Source organism: Dysidea avara, chromosome 7 (genome assembly GCF_963678975.1).
Source record: "Dysidea avara chromosome 7, odDysAvar1.4, whole genome shotgun sequence".
In the NCBI taxonomy this organism is placed as follows: Eukaryota; Metazoa; Porifera; class Demospongiae; order Dictyoceratida; family Dysideidae; genus Dysidea; species Dysidea avara.
The window spans coordinates 11151080-11178515 of record NC_089278.1 but is presented as its reverse complement, the minus strand read 5'-3'; the positions used below and the strand labels follow the sequence as shown (position 1 = coordinate 11178515).

The 27436-nt window shown below is 38.1% G+C and overlaps 1 protein-coding gene across 4 annotated transcripts in view; it reads left to right on the top strand.

Moving 5' to 3' along the window:
• LOC136262153 (synaptonemal complex protein 1-like) overlaps nucleotides 1–27436 on the top strand; it is a 391211-nt gene that overhangs the window by 330671 nt on the left and 33104 nt on the right. For all 4 annotated transcript variants that reach the window (XM_066056308.1, XM_066056311.1, XM_066056309.1 and 1 more), the window contains one exon: nucleotides 22528–22629. In XM_066056308.1, the coding sequence (XP_065912380.1) occupies nucleotides 22528–22629 (102 nt within the window). The remainder of the gene's footprint in view (nucleotides 1–22527; nucleotides 22630–27436) is intronic.

Here is a 27436-nt window from a genome sequence, read left to right as displayed (position 1 = left end):
AGTAATAATTATACAACCAAGTACTAAAGATAATACGAAATTCGGTTAAAATTACGTCATTAATAATCAATAAATAAATAAATAATAATGTTTGAGAAAACTACAAGGCCTAAGGCTTTGCACTCACCTGGAATAGAATCAATGTTGTATAAAGAGACAGTCGTATAATGGGAGGATGTTTTCGTGGAGCTGATAGAAACGTATGACGATTCAATTTAACACCGATCGAAACAGTTAGCACGTGACGCCTACTACTAATAGACCAAAACGGATTTTGGATTGTAGACAAGCAAACTACTGTTCATTTGTTTTTTGAAAGTGGGCGACAGCAACTATTTTGATTGGAAGACATGTGGTTGCTATGCCTCCTTATAAACAACATGATTGGAAGTTGCTACTAATCACTGGAAGTTGGTTTGTTTAAAACACTTTTACAGTCTTGTTTCTTTAGTCTCGCGTAACTAGGGTACCTTCACTTGTTGATGGGATGGGAGAAAGCCTCACCTGGCAAGCCATTGTGCAAAGAAGGTGCAGTTTCCAGCTGGTAAGTTTGTGTAATGATGCAAAGCTCTCCATCTGAAGCCTTTTAGTGCCAGGAGTGCCCAGACTGATTACTGATATGGGCCTTGAGAAAACTACATAAATATTTTCTGCCAAATTGCATCCCACGTAGTTAGTGAATGCTGATGGAAAGAACAAACACAACATATACAAAATGTGCCCTTAGGCTGATAATTGCTGTGTGCATGGTTGTGCCTGCCATCATACAGTACGGTAGTACTGTATATTAGGGATCATGAAGATTTGGGTTTTCCTAACCATAAAATTCTCCCAAAAACCAGCTTCACAACTCCATCCTGGCACCTTGGTAGTATTGGTTAGGTATAACCAAGCCCAAAAGTGCCTTCAGTACAATCCTAAAGGCTTCCAATAAATTGTTACAAAAATCAAAATAAAATTTATTCAATGGAATTTTCTGCTGATAAACTGCCTGCCTGATTGATGCCTTCAGGTGCAATGGAATTTTCTACTGACTAACTGCCTGCCTGATGCCTTCAGGCAAGCGTAACTCGATTACAGTTAAGGCCTTGGACTTGATTTTTTCACTGTTCGACATCACTTCATCCCGAGATGTGCCTTTTAGCATACCACAGTACGTACAATGCACACATCATGGACTTACCTTTGTCCTTCTTTGTGTCCCATTTCTTTTTGCTGACAGCCAAAGGTGTCCATTCACTGTAGCACGATGCATGGCTTTCCTACATTACATTTGTAAACGGGAATCGTCCGTATTTCCGTGGTGACTGGATTGATTGCAGATATGATTCTAACAGTGTTCTTCGTTTGTAATGCTGTATAATGGACTGAAAATAGCTGAAAGTGAAGTAGCGTAATGGTGGCGAGGAAGTAATTGATAGTTTGGGGATGCAAATCGTATTTTTATGGTGACTGGATTGTTGCAGAGGCATTTCTTCAACTGTTTTTCATCTGTAGCACTGTCTAACGGGCTGAACATAGCTGAAAGCAAAGCGTAATGGGCACTGCACATTCAATAGCTGGGGCGTGCGACGTTCAGATGAAAAATATTATTTATCCTGGTGCCATCCTTTCTTTTGATGCGGTATACGTGGGTTCACCAGCCATAATTATGTTACAAAAAAAGTAAACAAACAAGTTTAATGAAAAATTAGGAATTTTAAGTTCAATTAGAGATCATAGAAAAAAAGGTAGGGAAACAAGGGAGGTCGCCTACACCTGCCAAGACCAAGACTGAATTAGGGATTAAATGTTCACTAGTTAGTGGACAAAAAATTCCCGTTCCATTTGTGTTTTATGTTTTTGGTAAGGCGTTTCCGTTTCATAGCGTTTCCGTTTTCTAGCATTTTAATTATTGCTGAGAATGCGTGTTTTATTTGCAGAGGAAGTGGAGTGAATGAAGAGTTGCTAATAAATAAGTGATTACTAATTAATGCTAATACACTAATGTATGTGTACTGCATGTCTTTCTCTACGTAGAACACTACTGCTTACTGTTACAAGAGGCGAGGCTCATGGAAAATAGCTAACTGCGACAAACGGCGAAGAAGACTTATAACCAACTGTTCTATTGTTTATTAAATCATATTTATGTATAGCAACAAGTATTTGAGCGAGCTTTTCCTAAAATACTAGCACCTACACTATTACACTTTCTCCTAATTAATGCTCACTACTTATTTATCTTAACAGAAGGAAATTTTGTTACTTAATTAACAGTGTGCCATCGACAAAAGTGAGTTAAAGTATATAGAAATATATCATACATTAAAATATAACTTTTAGAAAAGGAGACATTAGTAGCATCCTGGATGGTTTTACTTTCTGGCACATGGTGGCTTCATAGCAACAAATCTGTAATTTTAAAAAAAAAAACACAATAAAACTAGTTGTTTAACAATTGTACTAACCTTCTGTAGGCGATATTACAGTTCTTTTATTCCGCTTAGTGTTATATTGCTTATTTAAGTTGACGTGAATGTTAAACTGCCACTAGCTTCCATCCCAGACTCTCGGAGCATCATAGCAACGATTTTGCTGTCCAATGGTGCACAGTATTATTCATCATCTTGAATAACTTGGCAATGGCTTGTACAACTGACTTATACATACTACTAGCTATTTTAAAAAATGAAAATTTTAAAAGGAAGTAGGGTATAATACTAGACATATTAAAAATTTAAAATAAGAAATAGGAATCGCTGGGGTGGTAATGTAAATCACAAATCCCTATTTTGACTCTCTGTCATAAATCCTTAGTTATACATGCTCTGTCAATTTGAAGTGAGTCAAAATAGGGATTTGTGGTTTACATTACCACCACAGCGATCCCTTCTTGTTTTGTGGCTTTTTTTAACGATCCCTATTTCTTATTTTTAATATGTTTAGTTTATGTACTTTTGCAAACCCATTTATGGATTATAAGTTAATTGACACATTATAGTGTAGCCTAAGCTAACAGAGATTCCTCAGTTTAAAAAGTTAACTCATTAACTAGATATCTTAATGCAATATTAATTTATAATCTATGATGAAGACTGTATTTTCATCCTGATTTGTACACGCGTAAAATATAAGGCAGGATACATTAATTCCTAGTCTACTCAGTGTTTCAGCCATCATCGTCACACTTTGTGCCATTGCTGAAAACACACTACTACATGAGCTAGCTACGTTTCAGAAGAATTACTGATTGTGCACCTATCATACAGGAGACAGTGTTGATGACGGCACAGGAGACTTGAAGAAGAACAAGATGTCCTAGGTGTTTATTCTAATAGAAGGACAAGAATGAAACTCTATGATACAAGTTATAAGAATGGTAACTGTTAGTGTTATAATTCCTGTAGAGTCCAATTTTTAAAAGAAAGAGAAGAACAATGCATACATCAAGCACGTGCATTATATGTGTAGAGTTGTCTAGCAGAATAGGTAGTGAAAAGATAGCTATACATTGTAGCTGTAGTGCTATTATTGTAGTGATGACACTTACAACACCTTTGTATAAATGCACATATGAACATGCAAGGCTGCATGCAACAGCAACCGCGTGAGTTGCAAGCTAAATAGAAGGAGATGGCTAGGCTTGGCCGAAGTCTTCCTATGCCAGTGTCTGCATGTACAAATCACAATGTCACTATACTAGTGGCCAGTGGCGTAGCCAGTCTTACGTGATTACCAGAGATTTGGCAGTCTTATTCTTACCCATGCAAGACTACTTTAAACTGGCATATTGAGTTCCAATTACCAGGACTTAAACTGGGCTCTAGCCCTGGAAAGCCTAGGTGTAGCCTGCTAGCAGCAGTGTGTCATAAAGTGGAACACCATAGGTATAGTCAGCAAATTTAAGTCTGGTTAGCATGTGTTCATAAATGCTTGCAACTGTCAATGTCACTAGCTGATCGGAGAATGTGCTAGAGTAAGTACACAGTAGCTAGTTACAGTGACAATAGCACAGTAGCACACAATCCTCCCATATAAGACTGTCAGGTTTCACACTCTGTAAGTTGTTTATGACATGGATACCATATGGGAGGGTTGTTGATGATATGTGGTTAGACCACAAAATATTTTTAAATGGTAGGGTTGTAATAAACATCCCACCCAATCTTTTTTGCGTGTGAAAAGCAGCCATGATATCAGCACTACCATTTATCTTCCACCTATAATGGACAAACAAAGCACTCACTGTGATGGCTAGAAAGAAGAATAAACTGGATACGCGCTTAAATGGCTTCTTGTAGCGAAGACGGGCAGCTCACTAGAGACCCTATTATGGTGATCTTGTAAGGTAAAAGAGTGCTGCACAACTTCAATCTGCCATCTATTAACGTTATAAAGACTATAGTCGAACATCCCTGAGCACACAAGATCCCGTAAATTTGTTCTTCTATGGCTTCTTCCGTATACGGAACAGCAGGCAATGGTGAAGAAGAACTTAGAAATTTATCGAGGTGGAGGTCGGTTAGCGATCTGTGGAGTATGAGTTAATTAAAGGGTCATGGACACGCGGAAGGACTCAGTGAGTAAGGCTGTGTAGTTTTTATCGCGAAAAAATGGAAGTCTTGGGCTGTACACGACTGAAACCAAATAATAATAATATGAATAATATGAACAATTCGCATAAAATTCGCAATTTCTGAATGTTTCTAAATTTCGTCTAGACCATTTTTACTGTTATATCACCATTTGTCTGAGTTCAGTGTTTGATAATAAGCCATCTGAGTGTTGTTTTATGCTCGAGTCTGCTTTCTAAGGCTGGTTTTAGGTGACTGCTCTATTAGGATTTTCAAAAATTCCACTGCAATCCCTATTATGAACCCACTGTCGTGGTTCATGATGCATGCTACAAAAAGTAAGGAAACAAACTCAAAAATATTACAGCTGAAATGAGAAACGATTCAGCAGTAGACAGTAAGGAAACAAGATTAGATGACTACTTGCTAAAATGAGACACACTTTAATGCCTACTTTTGGCTAGCTAGCATCTTGAAATGAGACCATCAAATTAGCCAAAAGTAGGGATTAAAGTGTGTCTCATTTTAGCAAGTAGTCATCTAATCTTGTTTCCTTACTTTTTACCGCTGGATTATTTCTCATTTCAGCTGTAACATTTTTGAGTTTGTTTCCTTAATTTTTGTAGCATATATATTATCTAATCCAAAACAGCCAAGCTGTAAAAAAGTGTGCGGCCCTCAAAAAGGCTATGGTGAAAAAAGATGTGAAATCCAAGGTGGCGGCCAAGAAATGGCTGTGATGGTAGGTTAATGGTAAAAATTTTAATAACGACAATTCAGGCGAATTTTGGTGCCGCTTGGTCAATTGGCACAAAATTCACCTGAATTGTCGTTATTAAATTTTTACCATTAACCTACCATCACAGCCATTTCTTGGCCGCCACCTTGGATTTCACATCTTTTTTCACCATAGCCTTTCTGAGGGCCGCACACTTTTTTTACAGCTTGGCTGTTTTGGATTAGATTTCACTTCTTTTTGTATTTGTATACCCCAAAGCCGGCCTATGGCCTGCTTTGGGACTTTTTTAACCTATCTTTTTTCTTTACCACAGGAAGAAGAAAAGATGAAGCAGATGTACCTTAAATATTTCTTATTTTATCAGTAAATGTACAAATTATATATATAATACATATATTTATTACAGAACTGTCCATGGTAGTTTCTTTGTAACTGAACACTCTTCAAGGTAACTTCTTCTAGCTGATCTCTCTACAGGGTGATTTGTTTGTAGCTGAACTATCAACAAGGTAACTTCTTCTAGCTGTTCTCTCTACAGGGTGATTTATTTGTAACTGAATTCTGTACAGGTGATTTTTTTGCTGCTGAGCTCTTTACAGAATGGTTTCTTTGTAGCTGAACTCTCTACAAGGTAACTTCTTCTAACTGATCTCTCTACAGGGAGATTTGTTTGTAGCTGAACTCTCTACAGGTGATTTGTTTGCAGCTGAACTATCTAGACGATGGTTTCTTTGTAGCTGAACTCTCTACAAGGTAATTTCTTCTAGCTGAACTCTCTACATGGTGGTTTCTTTGTAGCTGAACTCTCTACAAGATAACTTCTTCTAACTGATCTTTCTACAGGGCAATTTGTTTGTGACAGAATTTTCTACAGGGTGGTTTCTTTGCAGCTGAACTCTCTACATGGTGGTTTCTTTGTACTGCAGCTGAACTCTCTACAAGGTAATTTCTTCCAGCTGATCTCTCTACAGGGTGATTTGTTTGTAGCTGAATTCTATACAGGTGATTTGTTTGCAGCTGAGCACTTTACAGAATGGTTTCTTTGTAGCTGAACTATCTACAAGGTAACTTCTTCTAATTGAACTCTCTACATGGAGATTTGTTTGCAACTGAACTCTCTTCATGATGGTTTCTTTGTAGCTGAATTCTCTACAAGGTAACTTTTTCTAGCTGAACTCCCTACATGGTGGTTTCTTTGTAGCTGAAGTCTCTACAAGGTGACTTCTTCTAGCTGATCTATCTACAGGGTGATTTGTTTGTAGCTGATTTTTTTACAGGGTGATTTGTTTGCAACTGAACTCTCTATATGGTGGTTTCTTTGTAGCTGAACTCTCTACAAGGTGACTTCTTCTAGCTGATCACTCTACAGGGTGATTTGTTTGTAGCTGAACTCTCTTCATGATGGTTTCTTTGTAGCTCAACTCTGTACAAGGTAACTTCTTCTAACTGAACTCTCTACAGGGAGATTTAATTGCAGCTGAACTCTCTTCATGATGGTTTCTTTGTAGCTGAACTCTCTACAAGGTAACTTCTTCTAGCTGAACTCTCTACAGGTGATTTGTTTGTAGCTGAACTCTCCACATGATGGTTTCTTTAAATTTGTAGCTGAACTCTCTACAAGGTAACTTCTTCTAGCTGATCTCTCTACAGGGCGATTTGTTTGTAGCTGAACTATCTACAAGATAACTTCTTCTAGCTGATCTCTCTACAGGGTGATTTGTTTGTAGCTGAATTCTGTACAGGTGATTTGTTTGCAGCTGAGCTCTTTACAGAATGGTTTCTTTGTAGCTGAACTCTCTACAAGGTAACTTCTTCTAGCTGAACTCCCTACATGGTGGTTTCTTTGTAGCTGAACTGTCTACAAGGTGACTTCTTCTAGCTGATCTTTCTACAGGGTGATTTGTTTGTAGCTGAATTCTGTACAGGTGATTTGTTTGCAGCTGAGCTCTTTACAGAATGGTTTCTTTGTAGTTGAACTCTCTACAAGGTAGTTTCTTCTAGCTGATATCTCCACAAGGTCACTAGTTTTTAGCTGAACTTTCTACATGGTGGTTTCTTTGTAACTGAACTCTCTACAAGGTAACTTCTTCTAGCTGATCTTTCTACAGGGTGATTTGTTTGTGACTGAACTCTCTACAAGGAAACTTCTTCTAGCTGATCTCTCTACAGGGTGATTTGTTTGTAGCTGAATTCTGTACAGGTGATTTGTTTGCAGCTGAGCTCTTTACAGAATGGTTTCTATGTAGCTGAACTCTTTACAAGGTAACTTCTTCTAGCTGATGTCTCTACAGGGTCACTAGTTTGTAAATGAATTCTCTACATGGTGGTTTCTTTGTAACTGTACTCTCTACAAGGTAACTTCTTCTAGCTGATCTTTCTATAGGGTGATTTCTTTGTAGCTGAACTCTCTACAGGTGATTTGTTTGCAGCTGAACTCTCTACATGATGATTTCTTTGTAGCTGGACTCTCTACAAGGTAACAACTTCTTCTAGCTGATCTCCCTACAGGGCGATTTGTTTGAGCTAAACTCTCTACATTGTGGTTCTTTGTAGCTGAACTCTACAAGGTGATTTCTTCTAGCTGAATTATCTCTTTCTATAGTTGCATGAATTCCCTACAAGGTAACTTCTTCTAGCTGATCTCTCTACAGGGTGAATTGTTTGTGGCTCATCTCTCTACAGGGTGACTTGTTTGTAGCTGATCTCTATACAGGTTACTTGTTTCTAGCTGATCTCTTGAATTCTCTTCAGGGTGACTGCTCTATTAGGATGACTGCTCTATTAGAGTATCTCGATCTCGCACTTGCTACACCAAGTTGGATTTCGTGTTATAACTCCGTGGCTTTAAGTCTGATTCTTCTACACCATTGAAGAGCCTTTCTAAGATGATAACTCCATCTGTACAGCGATTTTCAAAGCATTACCCCAAGCGGTTTATCTGGTAGGCGTGGCAAGCAGTCGTTTTTTATTAGCTAATCTCGATTGCATAATTGTTACACACTGTTGGTTTTTTCGTTGTATCTTCCTGGTTTATAGCTCGGTTTCTTTCAAACCACAAAAGGTTTGAGGTTCAGTAGTTAACCTATTCACCCACCGATTTTCAGCTTCTTCCCATACGCGGTTTACCCTGTAGGCGTGACAACATATTGGTGTTATTTTTCGTGAATAATCGCTGATAACTCTTTGCCTGTTAATCGTATTCCAGCCAAAGTTGGTACAGTGATGCGCCTTTATACCCCCCTTCTGTGTGCCAAATTTCAAGGCGATCGGATATGGCGTTCGCGTTTTATAGCAGTTTTTGTAAGTGTGCGAAAAGAGGAAGAAAAATAAGAAGAAAAAAAACCCGAAGAAACTAAGCCAATTTTTGAAGTCGCATATCTCGGGAATGCTTGAAGCGATTTCGCTCAAATTTGGAATTTGGAGTGCTGAGGTTGGAGGGAGTGTCCACAGCAAAAATCGTCTTGTTTCATCAAGGCATCACACAGCTACGGAGGTGCGAAAATAGCATTTTTTTTCTTCCTGTCAATATACTCACGGGTGTTACGCGCCGGCTTCTTGGGTCGCACGACACACTACCGTGTGTCTTGATACCAATCCCTACTTCCTTTCAAAATTTAAATTTTTTTAAATAGCTAGTTTGTTTACTTTTTTTGTCTAGCTAGCTAGCTACTCGTATATTATACTAACTTTTTGTTTTCCACATACTGTAGTATAAATGTCACTTGAAGCAGCTATCTTTTACCTTCGTATGCAATAAGCACCTCTAAAAACAATTATTGTCTAGTCTTTTAAAACTATTACAGCAACTGTTAAAGGCTTCAGCTGCACTTCTAATGGCCTAAATATTGACAATTTTACAGTAAAGGCTTCAGCTACATTTCTAATGGCCTAAATATTTATTTTACAGTAAAGCATTGCTGGATAGTCCACCATTAAGAGTGAAACCCTCACTTTTAGAAGTCTGGATCCCGAGGTGGATCCTCCCCTCAAGGACATTATTAGCTAGCTACCTCACTAAAAAATAAACTGATAATTAAGAATATATAAAACAACTACCCAGCGTTAATTAATACTAGAGACAACTCCTTCAGTACTACTTACACACACATACTCACACTTCGTTAAAATGACGTGTTTGAGTTGTGGCGTGTGGCGCAATTATTAAGCGACTCAATTATTAATTATCCTTCCAGAAGAGCAAAAAAGCGAATAAATGATGAAAGCAAACAGCATGTTGCAGTGGACAGAACGTAATCGGAACAGCAGATTCGTGAATCTGCCATCATTATATTAGCTGTCTGAAATTCCTGGAGCCGTACATCTAACGCTACTGGGTCTTACAGCAGGCAGGCAGGCAGGCAGGCAGGCAAATGAAATCTAGGTAAATTTTGAAATTTTAAAAATTCACTGTACATCGAAACATTCGACTTTTCGTGTCATTTAACTGAAGTACAGCATCGTTACAGCAGTACTAATGTATTCCAGGTGGTTTTTCAGGTAAAACTTATTGCAAGGCCATTTTTAAAGTGTGAAAATCCATGGGACCATATGATTTCTTACCCCGGCCAATTACATGGCATAGTGTCTCAACATGCCAATGGATTTTACACCAGGACGTTTGTTCAGTGCAATCAATCTATTGGAAACTAAAGAACATATATGGTCCAAACAAATGACTGAGTTAGGCCAGGAAAGCCGTAGCATCCCACAACCTGAAACTGTGAGCACTAAATCTTAAAGGGGCATCACAGCCACCTGAGCCAGCACCACCCTGAAGAAAACATGACTACCAGTGAGTTCAACATCTTCAAGTAGATGTAGTGGGTTTGTAGTATTAGTTTATGCATGTATGATACCGCCCAAATGTAACGTCACACTCGCTCGCATGCATGCAATTATGCGCAATTATAAAACTTGCTAAAAAGTGGGCATGGCTATCGCAAGTCTTCATAATTCAAATCAACAGGTGAAGACTTGCAATCAAAACAGGTGCCATACCCCCTTTTTAGCTACTTTTTAAATCACGTCTAATTGCATGCGTGCGAGCAAGTGTGACATTACACTTGGGAAGTACCGTATGTAATATTATTAGAGTGCACGTGTGTAATTGTATTCTATCTAATTGGTGCAAATGTGATTGTAGTTGTATTATTATTGACTTGTAATTGTGACTATCAATCATCAGTCGTTGTTGACCAGTTAACATTTATTTATTTGCGTATTTATTTGATTTAATGCACAAAGAACTCAATCATTAGAGTATAAATATGCATGTGTGTAATTTAGTTTGAAAGTCATCAACATTTTCAACAGCAACAACTTCAATAGGGAGGGAGTTCCAGATTCTGATGGTTGATGGCAGAAAAGAGTGGTGGTAGCAGTGACCCTGGTAGGGATGAATCTTTGATTGTGACCACGTGTAATTGTGGAGTATGGATGAAAATATAGTAGAAATTCAAATGAAACTGCATTATGTAGCATTTTGTAGAACATAGTAACTTTAGCATAATTTCTCCTGTCTTCTAGCACTATATGGTGTCACAATGGGGTTTGCTGAGCAATAGCAAACTGGAAAGAAAAATGGAGAGTAGAAAATGGCGACTTCTTTTCAAATCTCCACCCCTGAGATTTTTAGTTCATGAACCCAAAAGAATGGCTAAAGTGAATGCGAAGGTTTGAAAGATATTGTGTAGCTAGTGCCCTACGTAATAAAACAACAGAACTTTAAGTGAACTCCCTGATCTATCACATGGGGGAGCAAGTAGATGACATACTAATTTCTGTTAGACTATCAGACTGTAGGATACTGTTCTACTTAGCTCACTGGTGTATCACATGTGATATGTCTATTGTTAATGATATTGATTAGTTCTCACATGGTACTGCGAGCTACTACAGAACCCTAGATAGTAGTGACTTTAACACTATCCTAACCCTCCAACTGGTTCCCTGGTTCCAGCAAGAGGCATCCAGAAAGGTTACATGTTACTTGTCTACAGTGTTGTTTTTTGCCACCATTTCTCCCCAGTAGATCTTGTTACTTTGATCGATTATACCGGACCTGTTCACCCATCCCCCAAAAGTAGGCGACATATACTTTCCATCAAGGAAACCTCCTAAGTTGGACCTACAGATGGACTGTGGATCCAATGTTGCAGCATGGAAGCTACAGTGGGACTCCTACTGCAGTTTATCTGGACTCGCCAACCAAGACACTGCCCAACAGGTAGAAGCACTCACCCTTTGCTTCTCCCGTGACACTTTGTCAGTTGTCCAGAACTTTGGTTTAACCGACAAAGAAAGACCGAGTGAGGATTCTATAGTTAGCACCATCAAACGATACATAGTTGGCCACGTAAATCAAATGGTAGAGCGAAGGAACTTTTGCAAATCTACCGAACAAGTTGGCAAATTGTTCAATGATTTCCTTTTGTCCCTCTGTGAGCTGGTGAAAGCATACAACTTCTGCTCCGACGCCTGTACTCCAAAGAACATCAGGGACCAAGTCATCGAAGGTCTATTAGATGCAGATATAGTGGAGGATCTCTTGCAAGAGACCAACCTTACATTGGCTACAGCTGTGCACAAATAAATATCAAGCACAGAAAGCTTCAAAGAAGCAGTGTGCTAAGTTGCATAATCCAAAATCAATAGCTACACTTTGAAACAACAAAACTGGAAATCTCATCCCTCTACGTCTACATTTCAAGGATGTGGTGCTGTATCCCATCCAGCTGGCTGGACCCAATGCCCAGCCTATAGTCTCGCTGAGAAACTGCAGTTAAATTAAACCCACTTGAAAAAAGTAATCACAACAGTTTAGCAGCCTGTAACAGTGAAATAGCCACAAGTGACAGTAAGATAAGAAAATCCTGGTATAGAGAGAGTAAAGAAATCCTACAAAAACAAGAAATCTATGCCCATCACTCGTGTGCCTCAGAACAACACCTATGACAGATGTGAGAAGTCACCATCCCACCCTCGACAGTACTACCCTGCAAAAGAAGCAACACGTCATACGTAAATGCAAAAAGAAAGGACATTGTCAAAACAATTTGTAAGTCGAGGAAAAAGGTAGACAATGTATTTAGTGATACACATGAGGAAAAACCATAGACAATTTTATTGGAGCAGTTCATTCCTCAGAAAGCAAAGCTTTGACAGTGAACCTGTATCTAAATGACACACAGCTAGAATTCAAAGTTGACACTGGTGCAGAAGTGACAGTGATTCCAGAGTCAGTAGCCACCCCATAATTACATTTCAGTCAATTTTATGAACATATTCACAAGGACTTCAAAGACCAGGGAAACCTATTTACAAGTTTGTGGACAGTTCACAGGAACATTGAGAAAAGACACTCATGTTGTGAAAAAAGATCTATTTCGTGAAAAGCCTTACTGAAAGCAATTACCAACCTTAACCTTGTTGCCAAACTTTGTGATGTTAAGTTGAACAGGGATATTGTTGTTTCAAAATTTCTTATTGGTTTAGGAAAGTTGCTGGAAAAGTATGGCTCAAATTATAAGACAGTGTAACACCCTTTGCCCTGACAACCTGTAGACGTATTCCACTGCCACTGATTGCACAGGTTAAAGACAAGCTTGACATACAGTGTACTGTAATGAAATAAGAAAATATCATCTCCAAAGTAGAAGGCCTTACTGATTGGTGTGCTGGTATTGTTGTGTGGTACCTAAGCATTAGCATTTCTTGTAAGCTACAAATACGTGTTTATTGGTTACAGCTGAGTTACTTACCACTTACACTAATTAGAGGCTGGGTTGGTTATGGATACTAGCAAGTAGCAAGCAACAGTGTAATAAGATGAGCTGAAGTATAGTGTTTCATAATGGTTGGGCAAATTCCGGAAGAAATAAAAGGTGCAACATCATTTGTTTGCAGTACTTAACTTCACTTGTAGCAGGTAGAGTGGCTTTGCTAACCAGATATACAATGTTTCACTGTATACTCAGACTGTTTTGAAGCGACAGAAAACAGGCGCTACTTTGGGCAATTGTTTTACCCAATTTGAAAAAATATTTAACTTGGGTAAAAATTAATTTCAGTATATCGAACATTTGTTTGGTTGTGGCATAGAGACTACGTTAAGTTAGCTGGTAGCAATGCTGCTGAAATATTTGCTGACACTTACCTGCTACTGTAGTATCCACCTGTCGCCAATGATATTCCCTCCAATATCCACAAATATACGGTGTTCTTAATCAGTACAAAACACAACACAGTAGACAAAGTAAAAGAATTGTTTACACCTTAAGATAAGCGAGACAAATCTCCAAACAGCCCCTAAGTACACAGCAAACAGCCTCTTGGTGTTTTGCGCACCGTAACAAGGGTAGGTGATTATTTTAATATGCGTTTCCAATCCATGGTTCATACATTATCAATGGTTACATTAAATAACTAAGCAAGTATCAATGTTAATTGTAGTTATCAAAACACATAGTAGTGTGTCATGTGGCCCAAGAAGCTGGCACGCCACACTGTGAGTATACTGACAGGAAGAAATAAACGTCATTTTCACACATGTGTAGCTGTGTGATCCCTTATCCTATTCTAACAAAATTTCCTACAGATGTGCCCTCCAGCAATGGGATCTACATACCAAATTTGAAGTAAATTTCCCTAGCCATTTCTGAGAAAAGAGCAGCCAAAGTTTTGTTTTAATTTCTTCATTTATTTCTTCTTCATTTTGCACACTTTGTAAAATCCTCCATTAAACACCAATATGTACTCAGATCAGGCTGAAATTTGGAACACTTAAAGGGCTCATTAAAGCGGATCTCAGTGCCTAGTTTGGTAAGAATATGATGAACGTTCGCAGAGTAATGACCAATTGTTTGCATAAAAAAGGTCAAACTTCTGTCATGCCCACAAGGTAAACCCCTGAAGGAATTAATTTGAAAATTGTTATGTACATGGAGTAACCATCGTATGTGTACCTTTTTGTGGTTTGAAAGGAATCGAGATAAAGACCATCACAAAACCCAACCTGTGTCACAATTACGCAATCGAGTTTCATGAACCACAAAAAAAAATATTAATTTTCATGCCTACTAGGCAAACTGCTAAGAAGAGTGAGCTGAAAACCAGTATACTAATGAAATAGTCATCATAGAAAATCCTTGCAGTAGTGTAGAAAAATCGGAGTAAAAGCTATAAAACAAAATCCAACGATGTGTAGCAGGGGCACGATCAAGATACTCTAATAATACAATCACCCTTTTAGAGCATTCAGCATCATTAGTACTTAGAACATTCAGTTATGTAACAAGTCACTGTAGAGAGTTCAGCTATGCAACAAGTCACCCAGTAGAGAGTTCAGCTACACAACAAGTCACCCAGTAGAGAGTTCAGCTACGCAACAAGTCACCCAGTAGAGAGTTCAGCTAAAACAAGTTAACTAGTAAAGAGTTCAGCTACAAAAAAAGTTATCCAGTAGAGAGCTCAGCTACAAACAAATGCTGTGGAGTATTCAGCAGCAAAAAGCCACTCTGTAGGGAGATCAGCTACAAAAATCTACCATATAGAGAGATTGGCTAGAAACAAGTAGAGTTCAGCTGCAAACAGGTCCCCCAGTAGAGAGTTCAGCTGCAAAAAATTATCCCGTGCAGAGTTCAACTACAAAAAGGCACCTTATAATACAGAGATCTGCTATAGAGAGTTCAGCTACAAATAGGTCCCACAGTAGAGTTCAGTTGCAAAAAAAAGTTACCCTGTGGAGACTGAGTTCAGCTACCATGTAATAGAGAGATCAGCTAGAAACAAGTCACCTGTAGAGAGTTCAGCTACAAACAGGTCCCCAGTAGAGAGTTCAGCTACAAACAAACAAGTCACACAGTAGAGAGCTCAGGTACAAACAAATCACCCTGTGGAGAGTTCAGCTACAAAAAGTAACTCTGTAGAGAGTTCAGCTACAAGCTAGACCCAATAGAGAAGTCAGCTACAAACAAATCAACCTGTGGAGAGCTCAGCTACAAACAAGTCACCCTTCAGCTATATACAAGCTAGTCATTTGGTAGAGCATTCAGCTACAAACAAGTCACCTGTAGATAGTTCAGCTACAAATAGGTCAACAAGTTGAGAGTTCAGCTATGAAAAGGCCACCTAGTAGAGAGTTCAGCTACAAACAAGTCACCCAGCAGAAAGTTCAGTAGTCATTCAGTAGAGAATTCAGCTGCAGTACAAACAAGTCACCTGTAGAGAGTTCAGCTCCAAACAGGTCACCCACTATAGAGTTCAGCTACATACAAACAAATCACAGAGTCATCTACAAACAAGTCACCCTGTAGAGAGTTCGGCTAGAAACAAATCTCCCTCTAGATCTAGAGAATTCAACTACACACATTGTAGAGAATTCATCTACGAAAAAATTACCCTGTAGAAAGTTCAGCCACAAATAAGTCACCCAGGAGAGAGTTCAGCTATAAACAAACCATCCTGTAGGAAGTTCACTTGCAAGCAAGTTATTGAGTAGAGAATTCAGGGGTACAAACAAATCACCTGTAGAGAGTTCAGCTACAAACAAGTCACCCAGTGGAGAGTTCAGCTACAAAAGGTCTCATTGTAGAGAGTGCAGCTACCAACAAATCACCCTGTGGAGAGTTCAGCTACAAACAAATCACCCTCTAGATTTAGGGAGTACAGCTACAAAAAAGTCACACTGTAGAGAATTCATCTACAAACAAATCACCCTGTTAAAAGTTCAGCTACAAACAAGTCACCCAGCATATAGTTTAGCTATGTACAAGACACCCATGCAGTAGGGAGTTCAGCTACAAATAATTCACTCTGTAGAGAGTTCAGCTATAATCAAATCATCCTGTAGAAAGTTCACTTATAAGCAAGTCACCCCGTAGAGACTTTAGCTACAAACAAATCACCTGTAGAGAGTTCAGTTATGCTCAGTAGAATTCAGCTACAAACAAACCTACAAACAAATCACCCTATATAGAATTCACTTACAAACAAATCACCTTGTGGAGAGTTCAGCTACAAACAAATCACCCTGTGAAGAGTTCAGCTATTAACAAATCACCCTGTAGAGATTTCATCTACAAAAAAGTCACCCAGTTGAGCATTCAGCTACAAACAAGTTATCTTTAGGATTTCTGCTACAAACAAGCTACCCAGTAGAGAGTTCAGCTACAAACTAGTCACCCCAGCTCCAAAATAAATTGTAACAAGCTGGATAGTTATACACTGTTGGCCTGTTGAGAAAAGTAAAATTTGTGCAACTATAAAAATATATGTTTAATCCTTTGCATCTTAATTGTTTCTCCTTCCTGTAGTAAAGAAAAAGACAGGTAAAATGGCTGGGCCTATGGCCTGCTTTGGAGTTTACAAATGCAAAAAGAAGTGATTTCTAATCCAAAACAGCCCAGTTGTAAAAAAAGGGTGCAGCCCCCAAAAACCATGGTGAAAAAAGATGTGAAATCCAAGTTGGCGGCCAAGAAATGGCTGTAATCATAGGTACAGTGTAAATGGCAAAAATTTTAATAATGACAATTCAGGTGAATTAGTAGTCATTTCACATCTTTTTCACCATGTCTTTTTGGAGTCGCACCCATTTTTACATACATACAAGACTGCCACTTTATTGCACACGCGCTCCTTAATAATGACGTGGTTTGTTAATAAACTTGAATGGCTTCATGTAAAAACAATTCACCACACATTGCCCTTTTATATAAAACTGAAATATGCAATTCTACTTATCTTATTACTGTATTTTTTCCATAGGGCTAGAGCAAAATGTGAATACTTTTAAAAGATAAAAACTACAGTACGTAACTCTCCTTTCTATGTCTTTCTTCACATCCATGAATCCATTTACAATGATAATGCCCATTCTCAAGCAAATTTGCTTCTTGTAAGTTCACTTTGCCATTGATCTTCTGACTTGGGTCTCTGCAAGGGTAACCAATGTGTTAATATGTTTTAATCAGTATTCAATCTATTCATGTTAACCCTTTGGCCCCAAACGCCACAATAGTGGTTCTAAAAAATGTAAAAACCTCTGTAATATCTGCATACAGAGATGGGATAACGTTTAATGGAATCCTTGATGAATAAGCTTTTGAATGATATATGTGACCGAATTTTGGAAAACCGTCAATATACGCACAACAGTACTTTTGTAATAAAACGCATTTAAAAATTATGGGTTAAAAACGCAAGCTCAGAAAAAAAATTATGCAAGTTTTTATTGCCGCGCTGGTGGGTGAATTAAGCTGCCAATGGATACATCCTGGGCATCATCGTGTTCGCCTGTTCATAGGGACTACAAAAATCTTTGTTTCATCTCCATGCATGAAAAGATTCCAAAGTTACAGACGTTAGTTTACGTTACGCTGACGAAAGAATTTACCAACGATCGTTTTTCCGTGAATTTGCATTCCTTTTCGAACACAGAAGCATGCCTGGAGAAAACACTATACCTTGGTGGATGCACAAATTCATGGCGAACACAATGAGCCAAGATTCAATTCCGTACATCCTTATATCGTAAGTTATGTTCGTTTATGTAAGCGCCTGTAGATTCTTTTCTCGATAGCTTCTGTACATATCAAATTATTTGCTCGTCCGGCTGTCTAGTGTTGTATTTCCAACGCTGCTTAACTTAGGAAGCTGAAACTTAGCTAGTCCATTCCTCTGTCGCTGTAGAAGACAAAGAACAAATAAAATGCAATTTGAAAATTGTGCGGATATTAACAGTTTTCTAAAATTAGGTCACATATAAGTTTTAGCGATTGGGCAAAGGAGAAGGCAGTAAAAGCCGTCGATATCGAGATGATCAACACGTATAATTCTACTTCAAAACATTGACGTCCATATATTCCATATACTTTAGTGCACGGACTTGAAATAAAGTTTAACAAATTCGCCATGTCATGGCCAGCAAGATGACAGTTGGTTTTTGTCAATAACCCAAACTGCTGCTAGTTACGAATGCTTTTGTACAACTATGTAAAATTGTCAAGGTAGAAAGTTCCAAGGCTGCTGGCAATGCTCAGGTCTCCGGACAAGGGTGACAGTCTTTGAAGAGGTTCGCCAACGAATGGGGATCGATTCCATCTAAGAAACTTTCAACAAAGATGAGCGATATAGACGATACAAGGTTAAAACGAACAAAATAGCAAACCGGAAGTGCTTTTTAGGATTTTCTCAGGGTAAACCCTATCTAATCCAAAACAGCCAAGCTGTAAGAAAAGAGTGCTGCTCTCAAAAAGGCTATGGTGAAAAAAGATGTGAAATCCAAGGTGGCGGCCAAGAAATGGCTGTAATTGTAGGTTAATGGTAAAAATTTTAATAACGACAATTCAGGTGAATTTTGTGCCAATTGACCAAACGTCACCAAAATTCACCTGAATTGTCATTATTAAAATTTTTACCATTAACTTACCATCACAGCCATTTCTTGGCCGCCACCTTGGATTTCACATCTTTTTTCACCATAGCCTTTTTTAGGGCTGCACTCTTTTTTTACAGCTTGGCTATTTTGGATTAGATATTTATTACAGAACTCTTTACATGGAGGTTTCTTTGTAACTGAACACTCTACAAGGTGACTTCTTCTAGCTGATCTCTCTACAGGGTGAATTGTTTGTAGCTGAACTATCTACAAGGTAACTTCTTCTAGATGATCTCTCTACAGGGTGATTTGTTTGTAACTGTATTCTGTACAGGTGATTTGTTTGCAGCTGACTCTCTACATGATGGTTTCTTTGTAGCTGAACTCTCCACAAGGTAACTTCTTCTAGCTGATCTCTCTACAGGGTGATTTGTTTGTAGCTGAATTCTTTACAGGGTGATTTGTTTGCAGCTGAACTCTCTACATGGTGATTTCTTTGTAGCTGAACTCTCTACAGGGTGACTTCTTCTACCTGAACTCTACAAGATGATCTTTTCGTAGCTGAACTCTCTACAGGTGATTTGTTTGCAGCTGAACTCTCTACATGGTGGTTTCTTTGTAACTGAACTCTCTACAAGGTGACTTCTTCTAGCTGATGTCTCTACAGTGTCACTTGTTTGTAGCTGAACACTCTACATGGTGGCTTCTTTGTAACCGAATGCTCTACATGGTGATTTCTTCTAGCTGATCTTTCTACAGGGTGATTTGTTTGTAGCTGAACTCTCTACATTTGATTTGTTTGAAGTTGAACTCTCTACATGATGGTTTCTTTGTAGCTGAACTTCTACAAGGTAACTTCTTCTGGCTGATCCCTCTACAGGGTGATTTATTTGTAGCTGAACTCTCTATATGGTGGTTTCTTTGTAGCGGAACTCTCTACAAGGTCACTTCTTCTAGCTGAATTATGTAGTTGAACTCCCTACATGGTAACTTCTTGTAGCTGATCTCTCTACAGGGTGAATTGTTTGTAGCTGAACTCTCTACTGGGTGATTTGTTCGTAGCCAATCTCTATACAGGTTACTTGTTTCTAGCTGATCTCTTGAATTCTTTTCAGGGTGACTACTCTTTTAGGATGACTGCTCTATTAGAGTATTTCAATCTTGGCACTTTCTACACCAAGTTGGATTTCGTGTTATAACTCCGTAGGTTTAAGTCTGATTCTTCTACACCTAAAGAGTCTTTCTAAGAATATTACTCCATCTGTACAGCAAATTTCAAAGCATTACCCCAAGGCTGTTTTTCTGGTAGGCCTGACAAGTAGTCGTTTGTTTATTAGCTAATCTCAATTGTATAATTGTTACACACTGTTGGTTTTTTCATTGTTTCTTTCTGGTTTTCAGCTTTAATTTCTTTCAAACCACAAAAGCAGTAGTTAACCTATTGACCCATCGATTTTCAGATTCTTCCCATAAGCGGTTTACCCTGTAGGCGTGACAACATATTGGTTTTATTTTTCGTGAATAATCGCTAATAAGTTTTTGCCTGTATATCGTATTCCAGCCAAAGTTGGTACAAAGATGTGCCTTTATACCTTCTGAGTGCCAAATTTCAAGGCAATCAGATATGGAGTTCACGTTTTATAGCAGTTTTTGTAAGTGTGCGAGAAGAAGAAACATAAAAAGAAAAAAAAATGAAGAAACTAAGCCAATTTTTGAAGTCGCATATCTCGGGAATGCTTGAAGCGATTTCGCTCAAATTTGGAATGTGGAGTGCTGAAGTTAGAGGGCGTGTCCACAGCAACAATCGACTTGTTTCATCAAGGCAGCACAGATCTACTGAGGTGCAAATATTGCGTTTTCATTCTTCCTGTCAATATACTCACGGGTGTTGCACGCCGACTTCTTTTGCCTCACGACACACTACCATGCGTCTTGATATCACTACCTATATTTAACCACAGTATATTAAGGTCATACTAGAGCAACAATGTTGTTGTGTACCACTGTGTATTTGACTTTTGACTTATTGTGATCAGACAGCTACACAAGTGTGCATGCGTATATGATAAATCAAAAGCCATACTATTGCTGACTACAGCATGCTATACTGTAGTTTGATATGTCAAAGCTGTATAGTACAAAGTACATTCAATTGTAAAGAAATAATACACTCGTGTTTGCTAACTCTGATAGTATTAGATGACTACTTAACTGCTACTGTACATGATGACTAACTTGATACTATTACTGTGTAATAACAAGCACCACCACCACCACCTCTTTTAGCTATCCATAAATGATTTATAAAAAGTAAACAGACTAGTGTAAAAATAAATTTTATAATTAAAACATGGGATATAGAGATCACAGAAAAGTAAAGAAACAAGAGTCAAACAAACCAGCATGTTAAACAGACAGATATTTCTATTTGGACTCAAGTAAACATTTATACAGAAGCATTCTCAGTACTTATCTTCTTCTGATTTATGGAAAAACTATTATTTCCCTTAGTTTCTACCATATACATTGAGTTCAAATAGAGATCTCTGTGTGTTTTATATGCTGGCTTGTTTGACACTTGTTTCTTTACTTTTTTCAGCAATCTCTATTGCCATGTTTTAATTTTTAAAATAATTTTTACAGTATTTAACATATCACTGTTATGTAGGGATCACTCCCAAAATGTTATCTCTAAAAGCCACCCTACAAATATCTCAAGTTGCAAAAGGTATTTTAACAAAATAGTCTTACATGTGCAATACTGAATTTAAAATAAAGAATGACAAAATCCTAAATTTAGTCTGCATGCCTTACTATTTTTTCTGTCTTCCTACCTGCCTGCCCACCCACCTGCCTTCTTTTCCACAGTGGGAGGAAGTAAGTCCAAGCTATTACTACATTCAATCCCTGTTCAAAGACCCTTTCAAATTAATGGAGTAGATGTTCTAGAATTACCTAAGACTGAGAGTGGGAATAAGTTTGCCATAGTTTTCAAAAATTTCCTCACCCAATGGTGGAGTTGACATTGCTGACTACCAAAGAGAATTAACTTTGTCATTGAAACATGCTCAAGACTAGCAGCTACATCAATACAGAAAGTTCAGACATAATACAAGGAACGATGTGTCAAGTCTGCAGCTTCTACACCATGAGATATGGTGCTGGTACACTTTCCCCAAGAAGAGTCTGGACCTTAAAGAGAACTGTCTCGGCCTTGGCATGAACCATACAGGGTTATTTCAAAGAATGATCTGGATGTTGAGGTAGTCAAGATATGCTTCTCACAAGAAGATAAAATAAGACTTCACCAGTCTAGAGATATAAGATCTAAAGTGTTCTCCACATTTCCAAAGTAGATACAACTGGAGACAAGCTCCAGGCCTCCCTCCATAACAGCTATAAAATAAAAATAAATGTACACACCAGCAGAAATCAACAACAGTTGAGACAACGTTTAGTTGAGGGGGTAACGAGGCTCAATAATACTATACCTATGTAACACTGACTTATACTAACTTAGGATATTTATAACTGAGTAGCCAATCATATCACTTTATTGTAAATATGATTGTCAAGTGCTGTTAATAGCAGCCCTCGCTGCGACAACAGGGTAAAGGGGGGAAAAAAAGAATCATAAAGCAGTATAATATGTTTTTGGCCAATCTAAAGACACTTGGACTAACTAATGCTGCCAAGGTGCCATGAAGGTATTGTGAGACTGGTTTCTGGTCAGTTTTTCTGTGAGAGTGCAACCATACATCATCCCTAGTATACAGTGCTGCCATACTGTATAATAATCACTGTGACTGTGTTGTCTGATTTCACTGTTAAGACTATTTTCTATGTTTATTTTACAGGAGACACTTGAGGAAAGCAGGAAATTGCCAAATGCTCTATTAGCTGAAAGATCAACTCCTTCTCCAAATGTAAGGGTGGCACCCACTTTCAGACATAAGCAAGTAAGTGTGTACTTTATTATTTGTTTACTTACATCTTTGTGCATGCACATAATGAAGAGTGTCAATAATACTGTATACATGTATCTTCTCTCTCAAACTCAGACTATCTAATAAGTCAACAATATTCATCAGTTTTTACAACTGAAGACCTTTCTAACATGCCTGCATCAGTGCCCACATAGTTTCCATCTTTAATGATATCACTATTACAGTACACAGAATTAAATGCTTGCTAACTAACTTGCCAACTCACAAATCTTCAGGTCCAGATGAGCTATGCAGTAATTTTAAAATTATGCGCAGAAGAAATAGCTTCTATGCTTAAAGGACCTTACATCCAACCTCTTAACACTGGAGTTTTACCACAGGACTAGAAATCTTTAAATATTGTCCCAATTTTCAAGAAACCATCGAACTACAGACCCATCTCACTTACTTCTAGCTGTTGCAAATTATTAGAGCATATTACGTACAGTCTTATTATGGATCATCACCTCAACTACTTCAGTATTCTATCATCTTGTCAGCGTGGATTTAGAATAATAAACCGACAGCAAAGAGTCATCAATGATGGCGCGTCTTCAAATACTCAACCTGTATTATCTGGGGTACCACAATTAAGGTACAGTGCTCAGCCCATTAATGTTTCTTATTTTCATAAATAATATTACTACTGCTATATCCTCTCACTTACTTTGTTTTATGATGACTGCATAATATATTGACCCATCATCTCCCAAAATGACTGTACCATCGTTCAGAATGACCTGACTACTCTTGTTGTCTGTGCACAACTTCGGCAAGTGGAATTTAACATAAACAAATGTTATACTTTATTAAAATGCACTAGATCACCTCATACGTAGCTACAAATACTTGTTAAACAGCCAACCTCTAAGTAATACAGACCTACATACTTACCTGTGTATCCTAATTGATAAATCAATTACATGGTTGCCTCACATCAAAGTTATATCTGCTAAATCTATCAACACGGTAATTTTTTGTGACGCAACCTGTGTGACTGTCAACATGCTAAATTTATTGCGACACAACCTGTGTGACTGTTCTAAAGAAACTACAACTACTGCTTATATCTCCCTGATTATAGACCATTTCTGGAATATACTAAAGATTTCCACTTTTACTCACACACACTAGAGCTTGAAAAAGTTCAGCTTAGAGCTGCCCGCTGAGTGTATTCTGACTGCAACTTTAACGCAAGTGTCACTGCCTTATTAAATCAGCTTTCCTGGCCCAACACTGCAAGAACGAAGAAAATCTGGTAATGTTACACTGTTTCATGATGCTATTCACCACAATACAGCTCTTCAGATTCCATCTTATTTCAGACTATCACAATCATCTACAAGAAATTTTTTATCTATTACGATTTATCCCACTTTTAACTACAACATCCTCTTATCAACATAATTTCTTTCCCAGCACCATTAAATTATGGAATATATTACCTAATACCATACCTGTTTCACTGCCCATACAAAAGTCTCAATAGTAGCAGTGAAATTTATCCCGTATTTCACTGGTAGCAGTGAAAAAGTTGTAATTGCAATTTCATTGGCTAGAATTTATGTTAGCAATGTAGCGCCAATTAGTGTTTACGCGTGTTTAGTACATAGTGAAAAATTGCGTACATAGCAACGCTAATGCACAGCATGCATATATGCAGCGAGTATGGTATTAACTGGGAATAGCATGGGTAGCAGTGAAATTTGGGATAAATACCACGAGTGTTGTATTGGAAATGGGAATAAATTTCACTCGGCTTCGTGGGAATAGCATGGGTAGCAGTGAAATTTGGGATAAATACCACGAGTGTTGTATTGGAAATGGGGATAAATTTCACTCGGCGAAAAGCTACCCATGCTATTACTAGTACAAATCACTTACTTGACTGCTACCCTCGCAATCAGTTTTCCTCTAATTTATTTACAGCTGTAAGTGCATGTTTAAGTAAAGTGCTCTTGTAAACTTTTTTTTTGTATGTTTAAGTAATGGGCTGTTGTAAACTTTTTTATATGCTTCTGCATGATTGTATATTGTATGTTACTTTATGTTTTCTGGCTATTTGCCACCTGGGCCTCATCAGTTGATCTGAATGCCCAATACAATCATTAAATCTTAAATCTAAATCAAAAACAGTATGGTAGTACTGTATATTAGGGATCATGGAGATTTGAGTTTTTCTGGCCAAAAACCAGCTTCACAATACAATCCTGATGCCTTGGAAAGTATTACCAAGCCCAAAGGTGCCTTCTGGATGATCCTAAATGATTCAAATAGATTGCTACTATTTTTATTCTATGGAATTTTCTACTAACTGCCTGCCTGCTTGCCTGCCTGCCTGCCTGCCTGCCTGCCTGCCTGCCTGCCTGCCTGCCTGCCTGCCTGCCTGCCTGCCTGCCTGCCTGCCTGCCTGCCTGCCTGCCTGCCTGCCTGCCTGCCTGCCTGCCTACCTGCCTGCCTTCCTGCCTTCAGATAAGCATAACTTGGTAACTTTAGTCTGACAGGTACCTTTTGACATACTGCAGTGCTTGCAATGCACACGTCATGGACTTACCTTTGTGTCCCATTTATTTTTACTGACAGCCCAAGGTGTTGAGTCATGGTAGATTCCCTACATTTATAAACAAGAATCATCTGCATTTTCCATGGTGACTAGATTGATATCAGAGGCACTTCTCCTACTGTTCTTCATTTGTAATGCTGTGAAACGTCAGAAACATAGCTGAAAGCAAAGCATAATAGCTATTTCACTTTCGAGTGAGTAATTAATAGTCTGGACATGCGTTCAGTCGAAAACATTACCCAAATTTGACTAGAGATCATAGGGTAAAAAACTACAGTAGGGAAACACGGGAGTTACTCACACCTGCAGACATACTAGGGAAAGTTAATCCCTAATTCAGTCATCGATAGACTAAATTAGGGATTAAATGTCCACTAGCATATCTGTAGGTGTAGGCAACCTCCGTTGTTTCCCTTACTTTTTCTATGATCCATAAAATTCTTTATACTTGTTTACAATTATGTACTGTCCAACACATCTATACATCTACTACCCATACTAATACAGCATTTATTCCAAATTATTCAATCAACTTCTGCAGTAAGTAGCCCATACTATTAAGCATTTGACTTTGTTGCTGACTTTTTCAGTATGATGACCATGGATGCCACTATTAGCTATATCAGGATTTTATGCTGTAACATTTAACTTTTCAGAGACCTTCAAACTATGTTTGAATGCTCTTTTGACATACCATCCACAGAAGTATCAAGGATTTTCCGAAGTGGTTTCCAGATTTGATAATGAGTTATAGGTGTAGGGTCACCCCCCAGACACTGATAGCTGTTTAAGGTTCAAAGTTTACTAGATTTATGATTTCATGGTAATATAAGCTATTTTCAATATATGCATGATTCCCCTCTAACTGTCAATTATGATTTATAGCTTCCTATTTTAGTGATCCTTGCAAATACATATCAAGATCCTTCAGGTTGCTGTAGACATACTATTCAACACACAGCAGGCAAGGATGTAGCACGACACTATATTTTGTATGTAACGAGCTACGTAAACATCAACATTTGCTAGCTAGTCCATTGACTGACGCCTGCAGATCCAGTACCAAATACTGGAAAAATGCCAAGGAACTAAAACACTACAATAACAGCCTATGTCACTATTGGCATATGCAAGGAGTGTAGCTAAGTGTTTCATAAATATTCAAATAAATTAGTGTACATGCTACTTCATGATTTATAGCCATAAGCTAGGAAAAGCAGTAACTATTAATCAAATCTCAGTATTGAAGCTTAAACATTCAACAAACAGTTAGTAAAATCTATACAAAAACAGCCAAGCTGTGAAAAAAGGGTGCAGCCCCAATAATCCAGTGTGAAAAAAGATGTGAAATCCAATGTGGCAGCCAAGAAATGGCTGTGATGGTAGGTAAATGGCAAAAATTTTAATAACGACAATTCAGGTGAAATCAGTGCTAAATCCTAGTGAAACTTGGAGAAGGCAACACAAATTCTCCCGAATTGCCGTTATTAACATTTTTGCCATTAACCTACCATCACAGCTATTTCTTCGCCACCTCCTTGGATTTCACATCTTTCTTCACGCTAGCTTTTTTGGGGCCGCACCCTTTTTTCACAGTTTGGCTGTTATTGTATAGGTATAACTTCTTTTTGTATTTGTATACTCCTAAGCCAGCCTGTGGCTAGCATTGGAGCTTCCCTTTTCTTTAGTGCAGATAGAAGGTAGAGATAAAGAATGGAATATTTTGTATTTATTATGCTACATTTTTGAAAAATATAATACTGTATTATCAAGACTCATGGTAGTGAGGCGCGCGGCTAAGAAACTACAAAGGGCACACCACAATTAAAACATGCGCAGCTACTACTGTGAGTTATTTACATGTATGGGGTAGTTTTGCAATTTTATCCCTGAATTATGCTCAATAGAAATGTATTGTACAGTGGGAACCGGAATTGTAATTTTGTGGTTATCTTGTTGCAACCGCGAAAATAAGATCAGGTTCACTTTATTACACTGATATCTTGGCTTGTGTTAGCGTTATCACCATATTATCATTGAATATAATTGCTTTTTGTGGAGTAATACTAGCACAGGAGTTTTCTAGTACTGGATTGACTATACAGTGGATTTGCTTACCAACCAGACAATAACTTTTAAAGAGGCGATGTGGATATAAACCCAACGCTCATATAAACATACTGTGAAAGCATGAAGAACGTCTTCCCTAGGGAGAGT